At 45.4% G+C, this 26,633-nt stretch overlaps 1 protein-coding gene across 1 annotated transcript in view; it reads left to right on the plus strand.

Moving 5' to 3' along the window:
- The window catches only part of eps15l1a (epidermal growth factor receptor pathway substrate 15-like 1a), a 395,109-nt gene that overhangs the window by 243,040 nt on the left and 125,436 nt on the right, over nucleotides 1-26,633 (plus strand). Inside the window, exon 20 of the mRNA XM_070860699.1 lies at nucleotides 5,465-5,544. Coding sequence (XP_070716800.1) covers nucleotides 5,465-5,544 — 80 coding nt within the window. The remainder of the gene's footprint in view (nucleotides 1-5,464; nucleotides 5,545-26,633) is intronic.

Below are 26,633 nucleotides of genomic sequence, written 5' to 3' on the forward strand. Positions count from 1 at the left end.
TTAAATCAGTTTTCAAGAAATCTGTTTTTTAAATATAATTGTTGCTTTCAGCAGTTGTACTGTCCACTCCTGTAATGTTCCATTGCATCATCCTGTGCCGAGCCTGTAAATAGTGTGTTCGTACCTCTCGACCTGACAGAGGAGCCGATTTATAATCGCCACACAACTGCAGTAGGATTATCGAGGAAATAAAAAAGCAGCCTCTGTGACTTTTATAGCCGTGTGATTGTAAAGTGGTTTGTTCTGAGTGGAAGTTGCCAGATTGCTGTGCAACAGAGCAAAGCCTCATTTTGTTAACACTCTGCCTTCTTTTGGCTGAGAAACCGAAAGCAGTGATGAGCAGAAAGTGACAACAATAGGAAAAGCACGGCACTTTATTTTGAAAAAAAGTGGATTCTATTTATTGAGCTACCTCTAATGCATATGGTGTTCATTTATCGAATGTTGAGCAGCTTTGAGATTAATTCTACAGTAAAGGAAGGGGAGTAATGCTAACCTAATTGTGGGTTAGTACCATTCTGGTGCGCCTCTGCTCAGTTTTTGAAGAGGTGTCATGAGAACAAATCGATTTAACTCTCGAGTTTTGGAGTAGAATTGAAAAATTGTAAAGCTCTTTTTGCTCCAAAATTTTGCATGTTGGAACAGTAATTTACGTGACAGTACACTAATGAAAGTAAGGTGCTATATCAATGCAAGTTGTTGTTGAATGTCAGCACTAATCACCGAGTTGAAGGCTTGGACTCATAAGCTGTGGTTTTACTGTCCATCCCTGTGCTTTATTCCTCTGAGTCAGAAGGTTGTGGGTTCAAGTCCTACTCCAGGGACTTGAGCACAAAAAAAAATCTAGGCTGACACTTCAGTGCAGTGCTGAGGGAACACTGCACTGTCAGAGGGGCCGTCTTTCGGATGAGATGTGAAACCGAGGCCCCTTCTGCTCTCTGAGGTGGACGTAAAAGATCCCATAGCACTATTTCGAAGGAAAGCAGGGGAGTTATCCCCGGTGTCCTCAATCAACATATCAAAAAAACAGGTTATCTGGTCGTTCTCACATTGCTGTTTGTGGGAGCTTGCTGTGCGCAAGTTGGCTGCTGCGTTTCCCACATTATAACAGTGACTACACTCCAAAAGTACCTCATTGGCTGTAAAGCACTTTGTGACATCCAGTGGTCGTGAAAGGGCAGGAAAAAGAGTGGGAGAGCTATAGTGATAGGGAATTCTATTGTAAGGGGAATAGATAGGCGTTTCTGCGGCCGCAATTGAGACTCCAGGATGGTATCTTGCCTCCCTGGTGCAAGAGTCAAGGATGTCTCGGAGTGGCTGCAGGGCATTCTGGAGGGGGAGGGGGAACAGCCAGCTGTCGTGGTGCATATAGGTACCAACGATATAGGTAAAAAAACGGGATGAAGTCTTACAAGCTGAATTTAGGGAGCTAGGAGTTAAATTTAAAAAGTAGGACCTCAGAGGTAGTAATCTCAGGATTGCTACCAGTGCCACGTGCTAGTCAGAGTAGGAATAGCAGGATAGTTAAGATGAATACGTGGCTTGAGGAATGATGCAAGAGGGAGGGATTCAAATTCCAGGAACATTGGAACCAGTTCTGGGGAAAGTGGGATCAGTACAAACCAGACGGTCTGCACCTCGGCAGGACCAGAACCGATGTCCTAGGGGGGAGTGTTTGCTTGTGCTGTTGGGGAGGGTTTCAACTAATATGGCAGGGGGATGGGAATCTCTGTAGAGAGACAGAGGGAAGTAAAATGGGGGCAGAAGCAAAAGGTAGAAAGGAGATGAGGAAAAATGGAGGGCAGAGAAATCAAGGGCAAAAATCAAAAAGGGCCACATTACAACATAATTCTCAAAGGACAAAGAGTTTTAAAAAAAAAAAACAAGCCTGAAGGCTCTCTGTCTCAATGCGAGGAGCATTCGTAATAAGGTGGATGAATTAACTGCGCAGATAGCTGTTAACGGATATGATGTAATTGGGATTACGGAGACATGGCTCCAGGGTGACCAAGGCTGGGAACTCAACATCCAGGTGTATTCAATATTCAGGAAGGATAGACAGAAAGGGAAAGGATGTGGGGTAGCATTGCTGGTTAAAGAGGAGATTAACGCAATAGTAAAGAAGGACATTAGCTTGGACGATGTGGAATCTGTATGGGTGGAGCTGCGGAACACCAAAGGGCAGAAAACACTAGTGGGAGTTGTGTACAGACCACCAAACAGTGAAGTTGGGGATGGCATCAAACAGGAAATTAAGGATGCGAGCAATAAAGGTACAGCAGTTATCATGTGTGATTTTAATCTACATATAGATTGGACTAACCAAACTGGTAGCAATACAATGGAGGAGGATTTCCTGGAGTGTATAAGGGATGGTTTTCTCGACCAATATGTCGAGGAACCAACGAGAGAGCTGGCCATCCTAGACTGGGTGTTGTGTAATGAGAGAGGATTAATTAGCAGTCTTGTTGTGCGAGGCCCCTTGGGGAAGAGTGACCATAATATGGTAGAATTCTTCATTAAGATGGAGAGTAACACATTTAGTTCAGAGACTAGGGTCCTGCACTTAAAGAAAGGTAACTTCAATGGTATGAGACGTTAATTGGCTAGGATAGACTGGCAAATGATACTTAAAGGGTTGACGGTGGATAGGCAATGGCAGACATTTAAGGATCACATGGATGAACTTCAACAATTGTACATCCCTGTCTGGCGTAAAAATAAAACTGGGAAGGTGGCTCAACCGTGGCTAACAAGGGAAATGAGGGATAGTGTTAAATCCAAGGAAGAGGCATATAAATTGGCCATAAAAAGCAGCAAACCTGAGGACTGGGAAAAATTTAGAATTCAGCAGATGAGGACAAAGGGTTTAATTAGGAGGGGGGAAATAGAGTATGAGAGTAAACTTGCAGTGAACATAAAAACTGACTGCAAAAGCTTCTATAGCAATGTGAAGAGAAAAAGATTAGCGAAGACAAATGTAGGTCCCTTGCAGTCAGAATCAGGTGAATTTATAATGGGGAACAAAGAAATGACAGATCAATTGAACAAATACTTTGGTTCTGTATTCACTAAGGAAGACACAAATAACCTTCCGGAAATACTAGGGGACCGAGGACCTAGCGAGAAGGAGGAACCGAAGGAAATCCTTATTAGTCAGGAAATTGTGTTAGGGAAATTGATGGGATTGCAGGCCGATAAATCCCCAGAGCCTGATAGTCTGCATTCCAGAGTACTTAAGGGAGTGGCCCTAGAAATAGTGGATGCATTGGTGGTCATTTTCCAACATTCTATAGACCCTGGATCAGTTCCTATGGATTGGAGGGTAGCTAATGTAACCCCACTTTTTAAAAAAGGAGGGAGAGAGAAAACGGGTAATTATAGACCGGTTAGCCTGACATCAGTAGTGGGGAAAATGTTGGAGTCAATCATTAAAGATGTAATAGCAGCGCATTTGGAAAGCAGTGACAGGATCGGTCCAAGTCAGCATGGATTTATGAAAGGGAAATCATGCTTGACGAATCTTCTGGAATTTTTTGAGGATGTAACTAGCAGAGTGGACAAGGGAGAACCAGTGTTAGTGGTGTATTTGGACTTTCAAAAGGCTTTTGACAAGGTCCCACACAAGAGATTAGTGTGCAAAATTATGGCACATGGTATTGGGGGTAATGTATTGACGTGGATAGAGAAGTGGTTGGCAGTGACTAGTGGGCTGCCGCAGGGTTCAGTGCTGGGACCCCAGCTATTTACAATATACATTAATGATTTACACGAAGGAATTGAGTGTAATATCTCCAAGTATGCAGATGACACTAAGGCTGGGTGGTGGTATGAGCTGTGAGGAGGATGCTAGGAGGCTGCAGGGTGACTTTAACAGGTTAGGTGAATGGGCAAATGCATGGCAGATGTAGTATAATGTGGATAAGTGTGAGATTATCCACTTTGGTGGCAAAAACAGGATGGCAGATTATTATCTGAATGGTGATAGATTAGTAAAAGGGGAGGTGCAACGAGACCTGGGTGTCATGGTACATCAGTCATTGAAAGTAGGCATGCAGATACAGCAGGCAGTAAAGAAAGCAAATGGCATGCTGGCCTTCATAGAGAGGGGATTGGAGTGTAGAAGCAGGGAGGTCTTACTGCAGTTGTACAGGGCCTTGGTGAGACCACACCTTGAGTGCAGTGAAGGTTCACCAGACTGATTCCCGGGATGGCAGGATTGACATATGAAGAAAGACTGGATCGACTAGGCTTATATTCACTGGAATTTAGAAGAATGAGGGGATCTCATTATAGAGACACAAAATTCTGACGGGACTGGACAGGTTAGATGCAGGAAGAATGTTCCCGATGTTGGGGAAGTCCAGAACCAGGGGTCACAGTCTAAGGGTAAGGGGTAAGCCATATAGGACTGAGATGAGGAGAAACTTCTTCACCCAGAGAATTGTGAACCTGTGGAATTCTCTACCACAGAAAATTGTTGAGACCAGTTCGTTAGATATATTCAAAAGGGAGTTAGATGTGGCCCTCACGGCTAAAGGGATCAAGAGGTATGGAGAGAAAGCAGGAATGGGGTACTGAAGTTGCATGATCAGCCATGATCATATTGAATGGTGGTGCAGGCTCGAAGGGCCGAATGGCCTACTCCTGCACCTATTTTCTATGTTTCTATGAAAGGCGCTATATAAATCCAAGTCTTTTTATTTCTGTCGGATTAAAAAGTAAAAGCTTTTTTTTAAACAAATTTTCATTTAAAAAGCTGTGAAACGTTTTTCATGCTCCAGTTGGTGGCTGTTGCTTGCGTGCTTGGCCGGAGTGCAAGGCACTGGCGGAGTATCAGCGGGCGAAACTGGAGCCGGTGTGCACATCCTGGCTCACGTTTTGCAATTGCAGAGCCTGAATAAGAAGTTGCATTTTGAAATCCGAAAAGGTGAATTTTCCAGCATTGTAAAAGCACACAAAGGATTTTCTCTGAGTCGCGTTTATTATTTCATGTTTTTTGTGGGGGTTGGTAGTGTTACTGTGTTGGGGAGTAGATTTTTATTCCCAGTAGCAATGTGGTTTTGCATTCAGAGTCACAATGAGGTCATTTGTGGGAGGTTCTTGCTACCACTGAAAGTCATGATGCCCACTCCTTCACAAAGTAGCACTGAGTAGTGGGCAGACCATTAAACACCAACTATTGAGATTTTATCCCCAGCGCCAACTCAACGGTAACATTTAATACACTTTCTGATAGGCTGTTGATACATTTTTATGGAGCACAGTACAAATGTGAAACATTCAGCATTACAGCCCTGCTTAACCATGAGTGAAAATCTTTTATATAAAAAAAATACAAATTTTAAACTAATTTTTTTTCTAAAGCCCTCTAATTGGAGAGAGGTTCACACTTTGGGGAACAAAATGAAGATATTTAGTATTACTGACAGAATTTTAACCGGGTTGTTGTAAATGCTTACAGATCCATTTGGGACGTTGGACCCCTTTGGAAGCAGTGCCTTTGGGAGTGGAGGTTTTGCAGACTTCACCCAGATGTCCAAGGTAATAAATAATTTGAATCTCACATTACGGTTGTTTACCGAATGAACTCCTTTGTACTTGAAGCAGTGGAACTTCCCTAGCGTTGTCCACAGAAGGTCAGGACGAAGGAATTTCCCCTCCGAGTACAACAGTGATGCTGTAGGTATAGGTTTGGGGATCGGCAGTTTCTGGAGCTGATCAAGTTCCGTCTAGTGGTAGAAAGAAAGACTTGCATTTATATAGCGCCTTTCACGACCACCGGATGTCTCAAAGTGCTTTACAGCCAATGAAGTACTTTTGGAGTGTTGTCACTGTTATAATGTGGGAAACGCGGCAGTCAATTTGTGCACAGCAAGCTCCCACAAACAGCAATGTGATAATAACCAGATCTTTTTTTTATTATTATGTTGATTGAGGGATAAATATTGGCCTGGACACCGGGGATAACTCCCATGCACTCCTTCGAAATAGTGCCATAGGATCTTTTACATCCACTTGCGAAAGCAAACAGGGCTTCAGTTTAAAGACGGCATCTCTGACAGTGCAGGACTCTCTCAGCACTGGAGTGTCAGCCTAGATTTTTTTTTTTGTGTGTTCAAATTCCTGGAGTGGGACTTGAACCCACAACCTTCTGACGCAGACGGGGGTGCTACCCACTGAGCCACAGCTGACGCTGTGTCAGAAGTATGCAGGTGTGATGGTGACAGGTAGTTTTAGAATTTGACATTTCTGTCATGGTGCCACCTAGAGGCATGGCGGAATGGCGATGCCTAAATATGTGTGCGTGATGTACACAGCATATGTTATAGATAGATCATACACCTCCCCTTGACTGAGAGGCGGACAACCGTTCCCAGATAGCCTGTGAAGCAGTGGCCAGCAGATGTGCACGAGCAGCTTAGCAGGCTGTGATTTTTCAACCTTCTTTATGACAAAGTACTTGGCATTTCCTCAGTGCCTTGTTGCATTGGGGGAGGGGGAATGAAGAGATATTGTACCTGTGCCATTTTATTTGTGTTGTGTGGGTTGTTCCTTCTGCTTGCCTATTTCCACCTCCGCCCCTGCCTCAGCTTATCTGCTGCTGAAACCCTCATCCCTGCCTTTGTTACCTCTAGACCTGACTAATCCAATGCATTTCTGGCTGGCCTCCCACATTCTACCCTTCGTAAACTTGAGGTCACCCAAAACACGGCAGCCGGTGTCCTAACTCGCACCAAGTCCCGTTCACCCATCACCCCCTGTGCTCACTGACCTACATTGGCTCCCGGTTAAGCAACGCCTCGATTTCAAAATCATTATCCTTGTTTACAAATCCCTCCATGGTCTCGCCCCTCCCTATCTCTGTAATCTTCTTCAGCCTCACGACCCCCCTCTACCCCGAGATGTCTGCGCCCTCAAATTATGCCGCCTTCAGCATCCCTGATTATAATCGCTCAACCATCGGTGGCCGTGCCTTCAGCTGCCTGGGCCCCAAGCTCTGGAACTCCCTCCCGAAATCTCGCCGCCTCTCTACCTCTCTTTCCTCCTTTAAGACGCTCCTTAAAACCTACCTCTTTGACCAAGCTTTTGGTCATCTGCCCTAATTTCTTCTTGCGTGGCTCGGTGTCAAATTTATTTGTTTTTTCTTAAAGCACTCCTGTGAAGTGCCTTGGGACATTTTATTACATTAAGGACGCTATATAAATACAAGTTGTTGTTGCCTCCTGTGTTAAGTGGATTATTGTGGGTCGTTCTAGAGGGGGCATTGAACATTCAGCATAAAAACAGGAAACTCTCAGTCAGCATCTAAAAGGAGAAAGGATAGGCCAACGTCTCGAGTGTCGACCCATTGCTAGACATGGAAGGTCAGCGAGCCCTTAGCACTAAACAAAGAAAAGGGGCGAGAACCAGGGTAAAAACAAATCAAGAGTCCGACGTGCCGGCTTCCATCATAATGGAACAGGTGACGGATTTAATAGCCTGTGATTAGGCTTTTTAAAAACCTGTATAAATGTGAAAAGCTGATGGGGTGAAATCCAAAGATCATCTGTGTCAACCAGTGAGAAAAGCACTGGGAAGATGACGAGGCAGGGAAATGGCTCCAAGATTGAGGGGCATTAAATGGGTGGCAGAAACAGGCTGGAACATGTAGAAAACAGCTAAGGTTTGAAGTTGCTGAAGTCAGGCTTAAGACTTGATGGCTACAAAATGCAGAGGAGACATATGAGGTACTGTTCCTGGAGTTTGGAATTGGAATAGACAGAAAGGTTGGAATGGGAATAATGGGTGATGTTGAAGTGGTGAGCAACAAGGTCAGGATCCGCCTTGCGAAAGAGAATATTGATCTTCAGCCAATCTGCTATTTGATCTTTCCAATGTAGAGGAGACTACAAGTACATGCAAATCACTGTCTCGTACGGAGTGTTGGGGGCTCTGGGCAGTGGTGTGGAAACCAGCAAAATGTTGCGTTTGCTACATTTGTATGGAACGTGTCAGGGGAAGAACACCAGGACACAAGGAGTGATGGAATAATGAACATGGGTAACATGGAAGGAAAGCCCTCCAGAAAGCAGAGGAATATGTTTTTGGTGGTGGGATCATGGTAATGCAAGGATGTAATGTGGCAGATACGAAGTGTACACATGAGGTGAGGGCAAGAGGGAACAATACTGTTATGGAAGGAGTCTGTCTTAATGAGAATATTGGAAAATAACAGGCTGGAATAGGCACTGAGAGTGAGTGAGGAGAATGGGTGAAGAGCCAGTAAGAGTTAGGATGGGAGAATGGGGGGCTGGAGAGACAGGGAGCGTGTGGAGAATGGGGGGATGGAGAGTGGAGAGACTGGGAGCATGTGGAGAATGGGGGGGTGGAGAGACGGGGAGCGTGTGGAGAATGGGGGGGGGGTGGAGAGACGGGGAGCGTGTGGAGAATAGGGGGAAGGAAAGACTGAGGGTGTGGAGAGCATAAGAACATAAGAAATAGGAGCAGGAGTAGGCCACCTGGCCCCTCGAGCCTGCTCCGCTATTTAATAAGATCATGGCTGATCTGATCATGGACTCAGCTCCACTTCCCTGCCCGCTCCCCATAACCCTTTATTCTCTTATCAAACAAAAATATGTCTATCTCTGCCTTAAATATATTCAGTGACCCAGCCTCCATAGCTCTCTGGGGCAGAGAATTTCATAGATTTACAACCTTCTGAGAGAAGAAATTCCTCCTCATCTCCGTTTTAAATGGACAGCCCTTTATTCTGAGACTATGTCCCCTAGTTTTTGTTTCCCCTATGAGTGGAAATATCCTCTCTGCGTCCAACTTGTCGAGCCCCATCATTATCTCATATGTTTCGATGAGATCATCCCTCATTCTTCTGATGTGTATAGGCCCAACCTACTCAACCTTTCTTCATAAGTCAACCCCCTCATCTCTGGAATCAACCTAGTGAACCTTCTCTGAACAGTCTCCAATGCAAGTATATCTTTCCTTAAATGAGGAGACCAAAACTGTACGCAGTACTCCAGGTGTGGCCTCACCAATACCCTGTACAGTTGTAGCAGGACCTCTTTTTTTTTTTTATAAATTCGTAGCCAATCGTTTCCAATTCTTTGTCAAGTCACAAACGCCAGAGGTCACCCTGCACCAGTCAAGGATCACTCTGCGCCAATGCTCTTAGCCAAAAGGCCTAGAGCCACTGCACCGTTCCTGGAAGTACTGCAATACCAGGTTCGTGCCATGGAGGTGGATGGGTCAGGTCCCCCACACACCTCCGTGGAGGTGGATGGGTCAAGCCATCCCACCCACCTGTTTACAAAAATGTAAGCATATACCTTCCTGACCAGGGAGAAACCACCCGGAGGTCATGGTGGCTGGTCAGGTTAGTTATGCAGATCTTAGCCAAAAGGTCGAGCAGGACCTCTGCTTTTATACTCTATCCCCCTGCAATAAAGGCCAACATTCCATTTGCCTTCCTGATTACTTGCTGTACCTGCATACTACCTTTTTATGTTTTATGCACAAGGACCCCCAGGTCCCTCTGTACTGCAGCACTTTGCAACTTTTCTCCATTTAAATTATAATTTGTTTTTCTATTTGTTCTGCCAAAGTGGATAACCTCACATTTTCCCACATTATACTCCATTTGCCAAATGTTTGCCCACTCACCTCACCTGTCTATGGGCCCAAATTTCCCCATGAGTTGCACTGTTTTTTTTGGTGTAACTTGATTTTTCTGGTGTATCTTAAAAGTTGCAAATATGGCCATTTAATTTGTGCCAGTGTAAGTGAGTTAGTTAGGTTTTTTGTTAAGTCAGTTTTTTTTCAAAATGGGGAGTTCCCAGCCACTTACACCATTTATGCCAATTTGACCAGAAAAAAAGTTGTACTAAACGAACTTAGGGCAGCGTTTGTCCGCACAGAAAGACCTTACTTATAGTTAAGGATTCGGAGCAAGTAACTACATTTAAAGCACCACCAAGCACTAGACAAAGCACAAAAAATAATAAGCAATTAATTAACAAATAAAATAGAAGGAACCCTGCCCCTAAAGCACCAAGACCAAAGTAATAAGCAATCAATAAATAACACACAAAAAAATAGAAGGAACCCTGCACCTAAACAACATTTCAAGCACCACCAGGCATCATAGAAAGCACAAGCAGTAATAACCATTCAATAAAAAATAAAGAAATGAAGTAAATAATTCAAGTAACAAATAAAAGTACTGCATCAAATCCTACCTTAAACTGAACGGGCAATTAAGAAATCGGCGCAGGTAAGTAAGTAAGGACCTGCACCCAAGCACCAAACATTGCAAATAAAAATTTAAATAACTCATTAAAAATAAAGAACTCAAGTAAACAATTGAATAATAAATAAAGAATTGTAATAAATCCTACCTTGACTTGAACTCGGCCGGGGAAGGCAGCGGGCCGGCCTGTATGGGAGGCCATTTGGCCTGGGAAAGGGGCGGCCGGCAAGGACGCATCGGGAGGCTGAAGGAAAGGAGGGGGAGGAGAGACTGGGCTGGGCACACACCGGCAAGCCCTTTGGCTGTGGGGCGGGGGGTGCGTGACGGCGGCGTGCGAAGCAGAGCGACCGAATGCGGCATCAGTGGTGGGGGGGGCGGTGGGTGGAAGGGAGCGAGAGAGAGAGCTGCTGGCTGGCCTTCGGGTGGGACCGAACGTGGCAATCTTAATTTGCACACAAACAGCAACAGAGCTGCAAGTTTCGGCACCACTGCGCATGTGCGAACACCAGACCCGACGCCACTGCGCATGCGTGACGTTGCCGGCACTGATTTCGGCGAAGGGCTGTAGCTCCGCCCCCCACTGTTTAATCTGTGCCGCGCCAGGACACTCCAGACTCTTCAGAACGGCCAAGGTGGGGCCATTTTTTTCCGGCGCCGTTTCCAGCGCACAAAAACAGCGCATAAAGGGTAAGTATGCCAAAAAAACGGGTTGGACAAAATTGGGCCCTATATTCCTTTGCAGATTTTTTGTGTCTTCCTCACAATTTGCTTTCCCACCCATCTTTGTATCATCAGCAAACTTGGCTACATTACACTCAGCCCCTTCATCCAAGTCATTAATATCGATTGTAAATAGTTGGGGACCCAGCACCGATCCCTGCGGCGCCCCACTAGTCACTGTTTGCCAACTGGAAAGAGACCCATTTATCCCAACTCTCTGTTTTCTGTTAGTTAGCCAGTCCTCTATCCATGCTAATATATTACACCCAACCCAGTGAGCTTTTATCTTGTGCAGTAACTTTTTATGTGGCACCTTATCAAATGTCTTCTGGAAATCCAAGTACACCACATCCACTGGTTTTCCCCTTACCCAGCCTGCTCGTTACATTCTCAAAGAACTCCAGCAAGTTTGTCAAACATGATTTTCCTTTCATAAAACCATGTTGACTCTGCTTGATTGAATTATACTTTTCCAAATGTCTCGCGACTACTTCCTTAATAATGGACTCCAGCATTTTCCCAATGAAGATGTTAGGCTAACTGGTCTATAGTTTCTGTTTTTTGTCTGACTCCTTTTTAAAATGAGGTCGTTACATTTGCGGTTTTCCAATCTGCTGGGACCGCCCCAGAATCCAGGGAATTTTGGTAGATTACAGCCAATGCATCCACTATCTCTGCAACTACTTCTTTTAAGACCCGAGGATGTAAGCCATCAGATCCAGGAGACTTGTCCACCTTTAGTCCCATTATTTTACCGAGTACTACTACTTTAGTGATTGCATTAAGTTCCTCCCTCCCTCTAGCCCCTTGATTATCCACTATTGGGATGTTTTTAGTGTCTTCTACCGTAGGAGGACACAAAAAAATCAGCAAAATGACATAGACAGGCTAAGTGAGTGGGCAAAAATTTGGCAGATGGAGTATAATGTTGAAAAGTGTGAGGTCATGCACTTTGGCAGAAAAAAAATCAAAGAGCAAGTTATTATTTAAATGGAGAAAGATTGCAAAGTGCCGCAGTACAGCGGGACCTGGGGGTACTTGTGCATGAAACACAAAAGGATAGTATGCAGGTGCAGCAAGTGATCAGGAAGGCCAATGGTATCTTGGCCTTTATTGCAAAAGGGATGGAGTATAAAAGCAGGGAAGTCTTGCTACAGCTATATAAGGTATTGGTGAGGCCATACATGGAATACTGCGTGCAATTTTGGTTTCCATATTTCCGAAAGGCTATACTTGCTTTGGAGGCAGTTCAGAGAAGGTTTACTAGGTTGATTCCGGGGATGAGGGGGTTGACTTATGAGGAAAGGTTGAGTAGGTTGGGCCTCTACTCATTGGAATTCAGAAGAATGAGAGGTGATCTTATCGAAACGTTGATAAGGCTATGAGGGGGCTTGACAAGGTGGATGCAGAGAGGATGTTTCCACTGATGGGGGAGACGAGAACTAGAGGGCGTGATTTTAGAATAAGGGACCGCCCATTTAAAACTGAGATGAGGAGAAATTTCTTCTCTGAGGGTTGCAAATCTGTGGAATTCGCTTCCTCAGAGAGCTGTGGAAGCCGGGACATTGAATAAATTTAAGACAAAAATCGACAGTTTCTTAAACGATAAGGGGATAAGGGGTTATGGGGAGCGGGCGGGGAAGTGGAGCTGAGTCCATGATCAGATCAGCCATGATCTTATTGAATGGTGGAGTAGGCTCGAGGGACCGTATGGCCTACTCCTGTTCCTATTTCTTATGTTCTTATGTAAAATATTTGTTCAACGTCTCTGCCATTTCCCTGTTCTCCATTATTAATTCCCCAGTCTCATCCTCCAGGGGACCAACATTTACTTTAACCATGCTTTTCCTTTTTATGTACCTGTAGAAACTCTTACTATCTGTTTTTTCATGCTAGTTTACTTTCATAATCTATCTTCGCTCTCTACTATTTTTTTAGTCGTTCTTTGCTGGCTTTTAAAAGTTTCCCAATCCTCTGGCCTCCCACGTTGTCTGCCCTTGTTTTCAATTTGATACTATCTCTTTTTTCCTTAATTAGCCACAGATGGTTATCCCTTCTCTTAGTCTTTCCTTCTCATTGGTATATATTTTTGTTGAGAATGGGGGGAAGGAGAGGCAGCGATGGTGTCGAGAAGAGGGGGAAGGAAAGACTGAGGTGTGGAGAATGGGGGAAGGAAAGACAAGGGAAGTGGAGAAGAGGGGGAAGAAAAGACTAAGGATGTGGAGAATGGGTGGAAGGAGAGACGGAGCATGTGGAGAATGGGGGGAAGGAGAGACAGAGCTAGTGGAGAAGAGACAGAAGATGTAATCGAGGGATCCATTGATGACCTGTGGAAGACGAGATTTCAGAAGCTGGTGCTGAAGGTGGAATCCTTGGAGCCAATACGATGGAGCCAGAGGTGCTGGAGAAAGGAGTGGAATCTTTGCAGGATGGGCAGTGGGGATAGAGGGCTGGAGGAAACACAATCCCGCTAGTTCTGGGAATTAGAATGTTACAAAGCTTGCATCTGACAAGCTTTTGAGATTCTTACTGGGCATTGCAGTTTTTGAGAACCCAAATTCTGGACCAATGATAATACCTAAGATGAGAGGCCCTAGTTATGATAGGTTATTTTTTATTATTGCAGAGAAGCTTATGAGAAGATCTAATGGGAAATAGTGCAGGGCTTTGATGAGATAAAGGAGGAAAAATCTATTCCCACTGTAGAAGTTTTTAAGTAGAGGGCATCAATTTAATGTCATAACCAAAGGAATGACATGGTTGGGAGATTTTTTATTTTACAGAGTTGTTAGGACATGGATTCCCCAATCAGGAACAGTGGTAGAAGTAGAATCCACAATCGCTTTTAGAAGGGAAATGGATAAATATTTGGAAAAAAATAGAAGTCTGAGGGGATTGGGACTAAGTGGACAGCTCTTTCAGATGGCCCCGTCAGGCACAGTGAGCTGAATGGCCTCCTCTGGCTGTAAAAACTCTGATTCTTATTTTCCATTTCTTAATTTGGAGGTATGTTTCCTTCTGACGGACCCTCTTAAATATTAACATTCAAGGTTCATTTTGAACTATTAAAAGGCATTTTATTTGTAATGACTGGGAACGGTAGCATAGTGGTTATGTTACTTGACTAGTAATCCCAAGGCCTGGATTAATAATCTGGAGACGTGAGTTCAAATCCCACCCAGGGCAGCTGGGGAATTTTAATTCAGTTAATTAAATAAATCTGGAATAAAAAGCTAGTGTCCATCATGGTGACCATGAAACTACCGGATTGTCGCAAAAACTCATCTGGTTCATTAATGCTCTTTAGGGAAGAAAATCTGCCTCCCTTACCTGGTCTGGCCTATATGTGACTCCAGACTCACAACAATGTGGTTGACTCTTAACTGCCCTCTGAAATGGCTTTGCAAGCCACTCAGTTGTACGAAAAACAATAATAAGAATAAGAAGAATAAAACCAGATGGACCGCCCGGCATTGACAACGGCACACCCAGCCCAGTTAACCCTGAAAAGTCCTTCTCACCGACATCTGGGGACCTGTGCCAAACTTGGGAGAGCTGTCCCACAGACTAGTCAAGTAACAATCTGACATAGTCATACACATAGAATTATACCTTTCAGCCAATGTCCCAGACCCCTCCATCACCATCCTTGGGTATGGCCCGTCCCACCGGAAGAACAGACCCACCCGAGGTGGTGGCACAGTGGTATACAGTCGGGAGGGAGTGGCATTGGGAGTCCTCAACATTGACTCCGAACCCCATGAAGTCTCATGGCTTCAGGTCAAGCACGGGCAAGGAAACCTCCTGCTGATTACCACCTACCGGCCTTCCTCAATGTTCAACACCACTTGGAAGAAACACTGAGGGTAGCAAGGGAACAGAATGTACTCTGGGTGGAGGACTTCAATGTCCATCACTAAGAGTGGCTTGGTAGCACCACTACTGACCAAGCTGGCCGAATCCTGAAGGACCTAGCTGCCAGATTGGGCCTGCAGCAGATGGTGAGAGAACCAACACGAGGGAAAAACCTACTTGACCTTGTCCTCACCAATCTACCTGTCGCAGATGCATCTGTCCATGACAGCATTGGTAGCAGTGATCACCGCACAATCGTTGTGGAGACGAAGTCCTGTCTTCACACTAAAGATACCCTTCGTCGTGTTGTGTGGCACTACCACCGTGCGAAATGGGATAGATTCAGAACAGAACTAGCAGCTAGGCATCCATGAGGCGCTGTCAGCAGCAGAATTATATTCCACCACAATCTGCAATCTCATGGCCCATTACCATCAAGCTGGGGACCAACCCTGGTTCAATGAGGAATGCAGAAGAGCATGCCAGGAGCAGCACCAGGCATAGGTAAAAATGAGGTGCCAACCTGGTGAAGCTGCAACACAGGACTACATGCATGCTAAGCAGCGGAGCAGCATGCTATAAACAGAGCTGAGCAATCCCACAATCAACAGATCAGTTTAAAGCTCTGCAGTCCTGCCACATCCAGTTGTGCATGGTAAACAACTAACGGGAGAAGGAGACTCCATGAATATCCCCATCCTCAATGATGATGGAGCCCAGCACGCGAGTGCAAAAGGCAAGGCTGAAGCGTCTGCAACCATCTTCAGTCAGAAGTGCCGAGTGGATGATCCATATCGCATCCTCCTGAGGTCCCCACCATCATCGTATTTAAAGTAATTGGTAGGAGAGTTAGAGGTGATTTGAGGGGAAATTTAGAGGGGATTTGAGGGGGTATGGAACCCGCTGCCTGAAAGGGTGGTAGAGGCAGAAATTCTCACCACATTTAAAAAGTACTTGGATGTGCACGTGAAGTACCATAACCTACAGGGCTACGGACTAAAAGCTGGAAAGTGGGATTAAGCTGGATAGCTCTTTGTCAGCTGGCGCGGACACGATGGGCTGAAATGGCCTCCTTCCATGCTGTAAATTTCTATGATCACAGAAGCTGGTCTTCAGCCAATTCGATTCACTCCACGTGATATCAAGAAACGGCTGAGCGCACTGGATACAGCAAAGGCTATGGGCCCCGACAACATCCCAGCTGTTGTGCTGAAGACTTGTGCTCCAGAACGAGCCGCGCCTCTAGCCAAGCTGTTCCAGTGCAGCTACAACACTGGCATCTACCCGACAATGTGGAAAACTGCCCAGTTACGTCCTGTCCACAAAAAGCAGGACAAATCCTATCTGGCCAATTAACGCCCCACCAGTCTACTCTCCATCAGCAAAGTGATGGAAGGTGTCGTCAACGGTGCGGCACTTACTCACCAATAACCAGCTCACCGATGCTCAGTCTGGGTACCGCCAAGTCCACTTGGCTCCAGATCGGATTACAGCCTTGGTTCAAACATGGACAAAAGAGCTGAATTCCAGAGGTGAGGTGAGAGTGACTGAACTTAACATCAAGGCAGCATTTGACCAAGTGTGGCACCAAGGAGCCTTAGTAAAACTGAAGTAAATTGGGAATCAGGGTAAACTCACCACTGGCTGAAGTCATACCTAGCACAATGATTGTGGTGGTTGGAGGCCAATCATCCAGCCTCAGGACATCGCTGCAGCGCAGTGTCTTAGGCCCAACCATCTTCAGCTGCTTCATCAATGACCTTCCCTCCATCAAAAGGTCAGAAGTGGGGATGTTCGCTGATGACTGCACAGTGTTCAGTTCCATCCACAACTCCTCAGAAAATGAAGCAGTCCATGCCCGCATGCAGCAAGACCTGGTCAACATTCAGGCTTGGGCTGATAAGTGGCAAGTAACATTCGCACCACACAAGTGCCAGGTAATGACCATCTCCAACAAGCGAAGGTCGAACCACCTCTCCTGGTATTACCATCACCGAATCCCCAACCATCAACATCCTGGGGGTCAGCATTGACCAGAAACTTAACTGGACTAACCACATAAATACTGTGGCTACAAGAGCAGGTCAGAGGCTGGGTATTCTGCGGCGAGTGTCTCACCTCCTGACTCCCCAAAGCCTTTCCACCATCTACAAGGCACAAGTCAGGAGTGTGATGGAATAATCTCCACTTGCCTGGATGAGTGCAGCTCCACAACACTCAAGAAGCTTGACACCATTCAGGACAAAGCAGCCCGCTTGATTGGCATCCCATCCATCACCTTCAACATTCACTCCCTCCACCACCGGCGCACCGTGGCTGCAGTGTCTATCATTTACAAGATGCACTGCAGCAACTCACCAAGGCCTCTTCGGTAGCACCTCCCAAACCTGCGACCTCTACCACTTAAAAGGACCATGGCAGCAGGCGCATGGGAACACCATCACCTGCAAGTTTCCCTCCAAGTTACACACCATCCTGACTTGGAAATATATCGCCAATCCTTCATCGTCGCTGGGTCAAAATCCTGGAACTCCCTCCCTAACAGCATTGTGGGAGCACCTTCACCACATGGACTGCAGTGGTTCAAAGGTGGCTCACCACCACCTTCTCCGGGGCAATTGGGGATGGGCAATAAATGCTGGCTTGCCAGTGATGCGCACATCCCATGAACAAATTTTTAATAAAACAGACCAAATCCTCGTCAGTATTCTGTTACGTTCAGCTATTGTATATATTTAGTGATATATACAATAGCACAAAGAGACCTTCGCCAGATGCAAGATAAATGGTGGCAGACGAAAGCAGAGGAAGTGGAACACTCACAATACCAAGATGCTCTTCAGCGCCATCAAGTCAGTCTATGGGCCATCAAAATCCAGCACTACACTCCTTTCAGCAGATGGCCGCACTTTGATCAAAGACAGTACTGGCATAAATGAGAGGTGGAGAGAACACTTCAGTAATCTTCTTAATCGACCTTCAACAGTGAACGAAGAAGCACTTGACTCCATACCCCAGCAACCTATCAAAGAAGATCTTGATCTTCCTCCCAGCATGGACGGAGTAAATAAAACCATCAACCAGATGAGTACAGGAAAGGATGGAATCCCTGCCAAAATCTACAAGGCAGTAGGCCCAGCAACTCTCGAGGCCTTTCATGATATAATAACTAGCATCTGGGAAGATGAAGACATGCCACAGGACTTCTGTGACGCTATGATAGTTTCCCTCTACAAGAACAAGGGCAACAAAGCAGACTGTGGCAACTACAGGGGAATATCGCTTCTGTCCATTGCTGGGAAGATCATCGCCCGCATAGTATTGAACCGACTCATAGCTAGTGTCTCAGAAGTAAATCTTCCAGAAACACAATGTGGCTTTCGACCTGGTCGGAGCACAGCGGATATGATCTTTGCACTCAGACAAGTGCAGGAGAAGTGCATTGAGCAGAACATGGACCTGTACGATGTATTTATTGACCTCACCAAGGCCTTTGATGCTGTCAACAGAGCAGTGCTGTGGTCAATCTTGACTAAACTTGGGTGCCCAAGGAAGTTTGTCCACATCATTGAGCTGTTTCATGACAATATGACAGGTGAAGTGCTCTCAGACGGCACAACCACGGCCCCATTTGCCATCTCAAATGGAGTAAAACAAGGTTGTGTACTCGCTCCAGTTCTGTTCAACCTATTCTTTACCTGCGTCTTGAACTATGCCATAAAAGACTTGGCGTTTGGGGTCTACCTGAAATATCGATTAGATGGTTCGCTGTTCGACCTCCGCCGCCTTGCTGCAAAGACCAAAGTACGGAAAAGACTCATCCTAGAGGCACTCTTTGCTGACGACTGCGCCCTTATGGCACACAAGGAGAGTGATCTACAATTCATACTCAACAAATTTGCTGAGGCAACAGAATTGTCTGGTCTAACCATCAGCCTTCGTAAAACCGAGGTTTTCTATCAGCCTGCCCCTGGCACCACAGCACCTGCACAGTCTTCATCGGCAGTATACAACTAAAGTCAGTGGACAGCTTCAAGTACCTTGGCAGCACCATATCAAGTGATGGGTCCTTGGACAAGGAGATTGATGCAAGGATCTGTAAAGCCAGCCAGGCACTTGGTCGCTTGCGCACTAAGGTGTTGAGTCACCACAACATCCGACTGTCAACTAAACTGTTGGTGTATAGAGCAGTCGTTCTCTCATCTCTCCTTTATGGATGTGAGACCTGGACACCCTACAGACGTCACATCAAAAAGTTGGAAGCTTTCCATATCAAAAAGTTGGAAGCTTTCCATATGCGCAGTCTCAGATCTATACTCCACATACGCTGGCAAGACCGGGTGTCAAGCTTTGAGGTTCTGGAGAGAGCACAATCAACTAGCATCGAGATGATGATCATGCGAGCCCAGTTCCGGTGGGCTGGACATGTCATCCGCATGGATGAGTCAAGGATCCCTCGTCAGCTTCTTCACGGCGAGCTCTGTGAAGGCCGAAGACACCAGGGGGGCCCCCCCGCAAGCGCTACAGAGATTGCATCAAGGCTAACCTCCAGTACTGTGGCATCCGACCAAAGGACCTCGAGACAGCAGCTAATAAAATCCAGTGGCGAACCCTCATGAGAACTGCCTGCCAGACCTTCGAAGAAAACCGATGTCCACGCCTGCGGGACACTAGAGATAGACAACATCAGGTGGCAGTACCGTCAGCATCAGGCACATCGAACTTCCCTTGTCCGACGTCCAAAAGACTATGTGTATCCAGAATTGGCCTATACAGCCACTTGAAGACACATGCCATTGATGATTAGCACATCAACGTCTTTATTGGATACGACAGACTACCAAGATATTTAGTGATAGAAGCATTGCGTGTCACCACTCTCCTGAGCACCTTCTTTACAGTTTGACACTTTCACTGCTTCAGTATAATTTCTGCGGCATTTTATATATAAAAGAACTGTGTGGTCTATTTGTTGAAAGTCAAGGAGTTAGCGCTATGTGAAACCATCTGTTTTCCAATGCTCTTGTGCAGGCTGTAATTAGAAGTTTATAGACAATATTTTTCTGGATATATAATTAGAAAACACGCACACTTTAAATATTTGTGAAGTTGTGCTAGAGAAATCTTTATTTTAAAGTTGTGGAGCCTGTAAATGGTTTCTGTAGTTGGGGCAGAGCTTACACAGTCTGTCCGTGAGGAAAGTGTCTCATTAGCAATTTGATTTAGCTCTGTGAATATTTGCATTTGGGTTATGAAGATTGATAACCCTATGAGCCAAGGTAATTATCAATTGCGTCGCCCTTTCTAACACTTTCTGTGGGAGACGGCCACGATTCCCAGCAGCACGGGCCATGTGGGATGAGATGGTTTTTCCCTGTGAAGCAAACACACTTATAAGCAGCCTTTAATCAGGAATCTGAGTAGATTGATTACAAGCAAATGTTAGTACTCCTCTGATTGTCAAGAACTATACAGCGGGTATTTTCAAAGCCACTTGTTTGAAGATTTCTATCTCAAAGTTTTAGCAGTTTTATCTCAGCGCTGTCTACAGGGAAAGGTGTAAAATATGGCCACCGCTGTTTTAAATAAACTGCTGAGGCTCACCATACTTGTCACAGGGTAACAGTGCAGTAATCGTCCAAAATGTGTCGCTAAGCAGGCGACATGGGATTTTCCTGTTTTCATTCAAGTGTGTGTGTTTGGGTAAAATGCAAACCTCAGCATTGGTGAAGTACACCAGATCCCCAGCAGCTCTTTGTATGTATATGTCGATGACATATTCAAACAAAGACACTCAGGGTGAACTGATGCTGGTCAATGGAAACTTAGTGTTGCAATAAATGCAGTTTCCCTCTCTTGAAGGCAGTTATTGGTGCTGGGACCTGGCTGTTCAGGTGCTACCTGCCTCTGCTGCATTGCCCAAATGCCTGTTCTTTACACATGATTTTAAAATTCTCCTCGTGGTCAACTGTGGAGAAGTGTTTCCAAACTTCTTTCCTGAATGGCCTGGCTCTGATTTTAAGGTCTGTCCCCTTGTCCTAGACTCTGCCACCAGTGAAAAGGTTCCTCTCTCTCTACCCTATCAATTCCTTTCAAAATCCTTAAAAACCTCAATCAAATCACCTATTTTCACCTTAACCATCTATTTTCCAGGGAATACAAGCCTAGTTTATGTAATCTCTCATAATCTAACCCTTGGAGCTCTGTCTTGAATATACTCAAAGACTAAACCTCCACAGACCTCTGGCGTAGAGAATTTCAGAGATTCACCACCCTCTGAACGAAGAAGTTTCTCCTCATCTCAGTCCTAAATGGCCAACCCCTTATTCTGAGACTGTGAGCCCTGGTGCTAAACTCCCCAGTCAAAGGAAACATCCTCCCTGCATCTACCCTGTCGAGCCCTGTAAGAATTTTGTCTAAGCAGGTCAATAATTTGCCTTCAATTACATGAACTTTGATTTTAGCTAACAGTCTCTTATGTGGAACCTTATCGAATGCCTTCTGGAAGTCCATATAAACTACATCCATATACATTTCCTTGCTTACCACTTTAGTTACTTCCTCAAAAAGTTCAATTAGTTTGCTAGACATGACCTACTCTTTAAATATCCATGTTGGCTCTCTCTAATCAGCTCACATTTCTCAAGTGTTCAGTCACTCTGTCCTTGGTTATAGATTCCAATGAGCTCCCCACAACAAATGTTAATATAACACGTCAATAAAAATTTCCTGGCTTCTCATCTTTCATGTCATCCCATATTGCCATGACCTTCCCAGAGACACACCATTGCTTCTTGCAATTGTATCCACTATGTATGTATATGTTTAAATATGCTACTGACCTATTTACATTTCAGAGGTTCTGTCCCTGTGGTGGTCTGTCCACATTGGCGCAATCCTGCCTGAAGTAAGCCGATTGAAGCTCGTCTCTTAAAATAACTTTTCCGGGTGTATGTCCACATCTAATGATTTACTCTACTGTGCAGTGTATAAAAAAATAGCCTTTGAGAAACAGTTCTTGTAAATATGAAAAGCGTGACTTGTTTCCAAGTGTGCAGGGGTAGGTGGAGCCCCGCAAGTAGTGTTTTCAATTTTGAAGTTGGTAATTGGAAAGTTAAATATAAGTCCTGATATTAATAGTCATGTGTGTGAGTGTTGAGTGGTACAAGTTCCCAGCACTAACGGACATTTAACATTAGATGAGATTGTCACATTGCCAACATGGCAAGCAGATAGCATACAGCAGGATTTCCTAGTGGTTTTAGCACATTTCTCCCACTCTAATGTACTATTTATTATATTCATACTATGCTGCAGTGCAGCCAATCTATTATCTGTTCTGTTCATGCACTGCTGCAGTTACCATACAGCCCCTGCAGCTGACAGTTTTATTGAGTGGCTTTATAGTTCTCCTTTGGATTGCCAGTTCGTTGTGCTTCGGCTGACCCCCACCAAAACATTACATTATTATATCCTCAGGACATCTCAAAACACTTCACATATAATGGATTACTTTGGAAGTGCAGCCAGTGGCACATGTGGAAGTTAATTTGCTCACCACAAGGGTCCACAAACAGATGGATGAAAGATCAGATAATGTGCTTTTATGGTGTTGGTTGAGGGTGGAATACTGGCCAGGACATCGGGGGAATTCCCTGCTTCTCTTCAAACAGTGTCATGGGATCTTTTATGTTCATTTGAGCAGGGGCCTCAGTTTAACATCTTGCCGAAAGATGAGTTGGTGTAATATGTATGTACAATATAAAGTTCCAATTGGATGAGAACATGTTCTACCGATCTCATTAATATAAACAGTGGTTTAGAAACTTGGCATTTGAAATTTGGAGTATTATTAATGATGACAATTCATACATTATGAAATGAACAGAAGGTTCTTGGGTGTAACCACAAGACTAATGTCATTAAAGGGTTTGCAGAGCTGTGAACTAATGGAGCATTTAAGTGTTTAGAAATCTGAAACTTAAGGTAACAGTTTGTATATCCATTTTCTTGTTTGATGTGTGCCAGGGAAATATACACGAGTGGAGATTGTGGAAGCTATTTTATTCTATATGTGGTTCGAATTAGATGCATGGTGGTAATGATAGAGGTTGAATGTGTAAATCCCACTGTGGCACATTGTGAAAACAATGATCTAGTAATTTGTGGCCTGGTTCCAGAAAACAGTGACAATTGTTGTAAGAAAAACAAACCACTGGCTCACTCGTGTAATTCAGGGAAGCAAACCATCAGTGGCAGTCTATCAGTGCCCTCTAAAATGGCCCAGCCAATGAAGGAGGCTTTGCCAGTAATCACATCTGCAAAGGCAGTTTTTCAGCTCCTGGAGCCGGGACAGATTGTGCATTTCCAAAGACATTGGTTGTTCTCCCGTACCTTGCCCCTGTAACCAATGTTTATGTGTAAGCCTTGACGATGAATACTGATGGTCCTTTCATGGGAAACATCACATCCAGGCTTGGTCCTGTCCTCCCGCCATGTCCACAGGTGAACTTGTAGCAGGATCTGAATATCGGACCATATTCTGCTTTTCTTCCTCGCCACCCTCCCTTTCTGAAACCCTGAGGCCAATTTTAGCAGCCTGCTGTTGCCCTAGTTACGATCGGCTGTTTTCATTAGAACAGACAGAATACAGAGTAATTTGGTCGAGGGAATGGACAGAGTGGATAGGAACAGACTGTTTCCAATGATGGAGGGGGTCTCGAACAAGAGGAGGTCGATAGAACATTAAATGTTTTGGCTGACCTCCCACCTTGCACCCTCCGTAAACTTAAACTCATCCAAACCTCTGCCGCCAATATCCTAACTCTCACCCATCGCCCCTGTGCTCGCTAACCTACATTGGCTCTCGGTCCAGCAAAGCCTCGATTTTAAAATTTTCATCTTTGTTTTCAAATCCCTCCGTGGCCTCACCCCTCCCTATCTCTGTAACCTCCTATAGCCTTCCGAGATGTCTGCACTCCTCCAATTCTGGCCTCTTGGGCATCCTTTATTTTCATCGCTCCACCATTGGTGGCCATGCCTTCAGCTGCCTGGGCCCTAAGCTCTGAAATTCCCTCCCTAAGCCTCTCTGCTTCTCTTTCCTTTAAGGCACTCCTTAAAACCTACCTCTTTAACCAAGTTTTTGGCCATCTATCCTAATATCTCCTTTCATAGCCCGGTGTCAAATTTTGTTTGATCATCATGGGCAGTACCTCGGAATCGAGGAGGACTTGCTTCCACTCCTAAAGTGAGTTCTTTAGTGGCTGAACAGTCCAACATGAGAGCCACCGACTCTGTCACAGGTGGGACAGATATTTGTCGGGGGAAGAGGGGGTGGTGGGACTGATTTACCACACGCTCCTTCCACTGCCTGCGCCTGACCTCTTCACGCTCGCAGTGTTGAGATTCAAAGAGCTCAGTGCCCTCCCGGATGCATTTTCCCCACCTAGGGCGGTCTTCGGCCAGGGTCTCCCAGGTGTCAGTGGTGATGTCGCATTTTACCAGGGAGGCTTTGAGGGTATCCTTGTAACGTTTCTGCTGCCCGCCTTTGGCTCGTTTGTCATGAAGGAGCTCCGCGTAGAGCAATTGCTTAGGGAGTCTCACATCTGGCATGCGGACTAAGTGGCCTGCCCAGTGAAGCTGATTGAGTGTGGTTAGTGCTTCAATGCTGGGGATGTTAGCCTAGGCGAGGACACTGATGTTGGTGTGTTTGTCCTCCCAGGGGATTTGCAGGATCTTGAGGAGACATCGTTGGTGATATATCTCCAGCGACTTGATGTGTCTTCTGTACATGGTCCATGCCTCTGATCCATACAGGAGGGCGGGTATTACTAAAGCCCTGTAGACCATGAGCTTGGTGGTAGGTTTGAGGGCCTGGTCTTCGAACACTCTTTTCCTCAGGCGGCCGAAGGCTGCACTGGCGCACTGGAGGTGATGTTGAATCTCCGCATCAATGTCTGCCTTTGTTGACGAGACTCCCGAGGTACGGGAAGTGGTCCACGTTGTCGAGGGCCGTGCCGTGGATCTTGATGACTGGGGAGCAGTGCTGTGCGGCGAGGACAGGCTGGTGGAGGACCTTTGTCTTACGGATGTTAAGCGTAAGCCCCATGCTTTCATATGCCTCAGTGAATACATCGACTATATCTTGGAGTACAGCCTCAGAGTGTGCGCAGGCGTCGTCCGTGTACTGCAGTTCCACGACAGGTTGGGGTGATCTTGGACCTGGCCCGGAGACGGCGAAGGCTAAACAGCTTCCCACTGGTTCTGTAGTTTAGTTCCACTCCAGCGGGGAGCTTGTTGACTGAGGTGGAGCATGGCAGTGAGGAAGATTGAGAAGAGGGTTGGGTCGATGACGCCAGCCCTGTTTGACCCCGGTCTGGGCGTGGAATGGGTCTGTAGTGGATCCGCTGGCAAGGATACGGTGAAGCGCCTTGGGATGTTTTATTATGTTGAAGGCACTATATAAAGGCAAGTTGTTGTAAGAGATTTAGGACCGAAAGAAGAACAAACCTGTTTTATATGGAGGGTTGAGAGCCTGTGGAGTGCACTATGAGAGTTAATGCTTGAAGCAGAGACCATCTCAGCATTTAAGAATAGATTAAATAGGTGGTTGAAGGAAAGGGGGCTAAAGGGATACAGGAACAGGGTGGGCATGTGGGATTAGGACCATGGAGGGATAGACACTTGTTTACATGGTATGGTGTAAATTCAGTTTCATTCTTTGTAGTGCAGTTAAGAAATTGCTGGCTGTGAAGCTTAGCCATGTACTGGATAAACTCCGTGACAGGTTAGAAAGGTAGTCACGGCAATATAATATAACCCCAGCAGATCACCAGGATTATAGACATATTGCTGTTATAGTCATATTTTTCATATCTGCATTTTAATCCTTTTTGGAATCCATGAGATCGCGATCTGCTGTGAAATTACGGGTTTTCTTGGACATTTGTGTTGTGCACATTATCGCGGAATATGCCCATCTTGTTTTCATTAAGGTCCAAGGTGCAGGGTCCCACTAAAGTTGAAAAGGGGTAAACAAAGACGGTCAATCAAGAAATAGAAGGAAATCCAGCGTTCCACAGCTTTGAGGTGCTGGTAAAGAATGAATGGCAGTTGTAGTGCAGTGCTTCTCGATTTCAGCACAATGAGGATGCAAGGATGAAGAAGAGCTTCTCGGATTCTCCACTTGCAAGGGTAACAAAATGAAAGTTCAGAGTAGTAATGCTGCTTAAATAGAGAGGAAAATAGATTGTGATGGGGAGAATGAGAGAGGTGCGGTGTCCACTTGTTTTCTTCTGCCCTATAAAGGCACTTTAAGATGTCTTTTTGTAAATGATGTAAGTTGTTGAGCGAAGAGCCACTATCGATTAGGTCGCCAAAGAGCATCGACAAAGCTGTCTCTTGTGACGTGGGAATCTTCCTTTTTTCTTGAGGTCCAGTTATCCTAAAAAGCAAGTGTCCTTTTTGGCTCCATCCTCTCCCACAAAATCTAACCTCTATGCTATTGGTAAAGAACCTGCTTCCAGTGCTCCATTCTTTCCCATCACTACCACCATAAGAACATAAGAATTAGGAACAGGAGTAGGCCATCTAGCCCCTTGAACCTGCTCCGCCATTCAACAAGATCATGGCTGATCTGGCCGTGGACTCAGCTCCATTTACCCGCACGCTCCCCATAACCCTTAATTCTCTTATTGGTTAAAAAATCTATCTATCTGTGACGTGAATACATTCAATGAGCTAGCCTCAACTGCTTCCTTGGGCAGAGAATTCCACAGATTCACAAACCTCTGGGAGAAGAAATTCCTTCTCA

Source organism: Pristiophorus japonicus, chromosome 18 (assembly GCF_044704955.1).
Source record: "Pristiophorus japonicus isolate sPriJap1 chromosome 18, sPriJap1.hap1, whole genome shotgun sequence".
Lineage (NCBI taxonomy): Eukaryota > Metazoa > Chordata > Chondrichthyes > Pristiophoridae > Pristiophorus > Pristiophorus japonicus.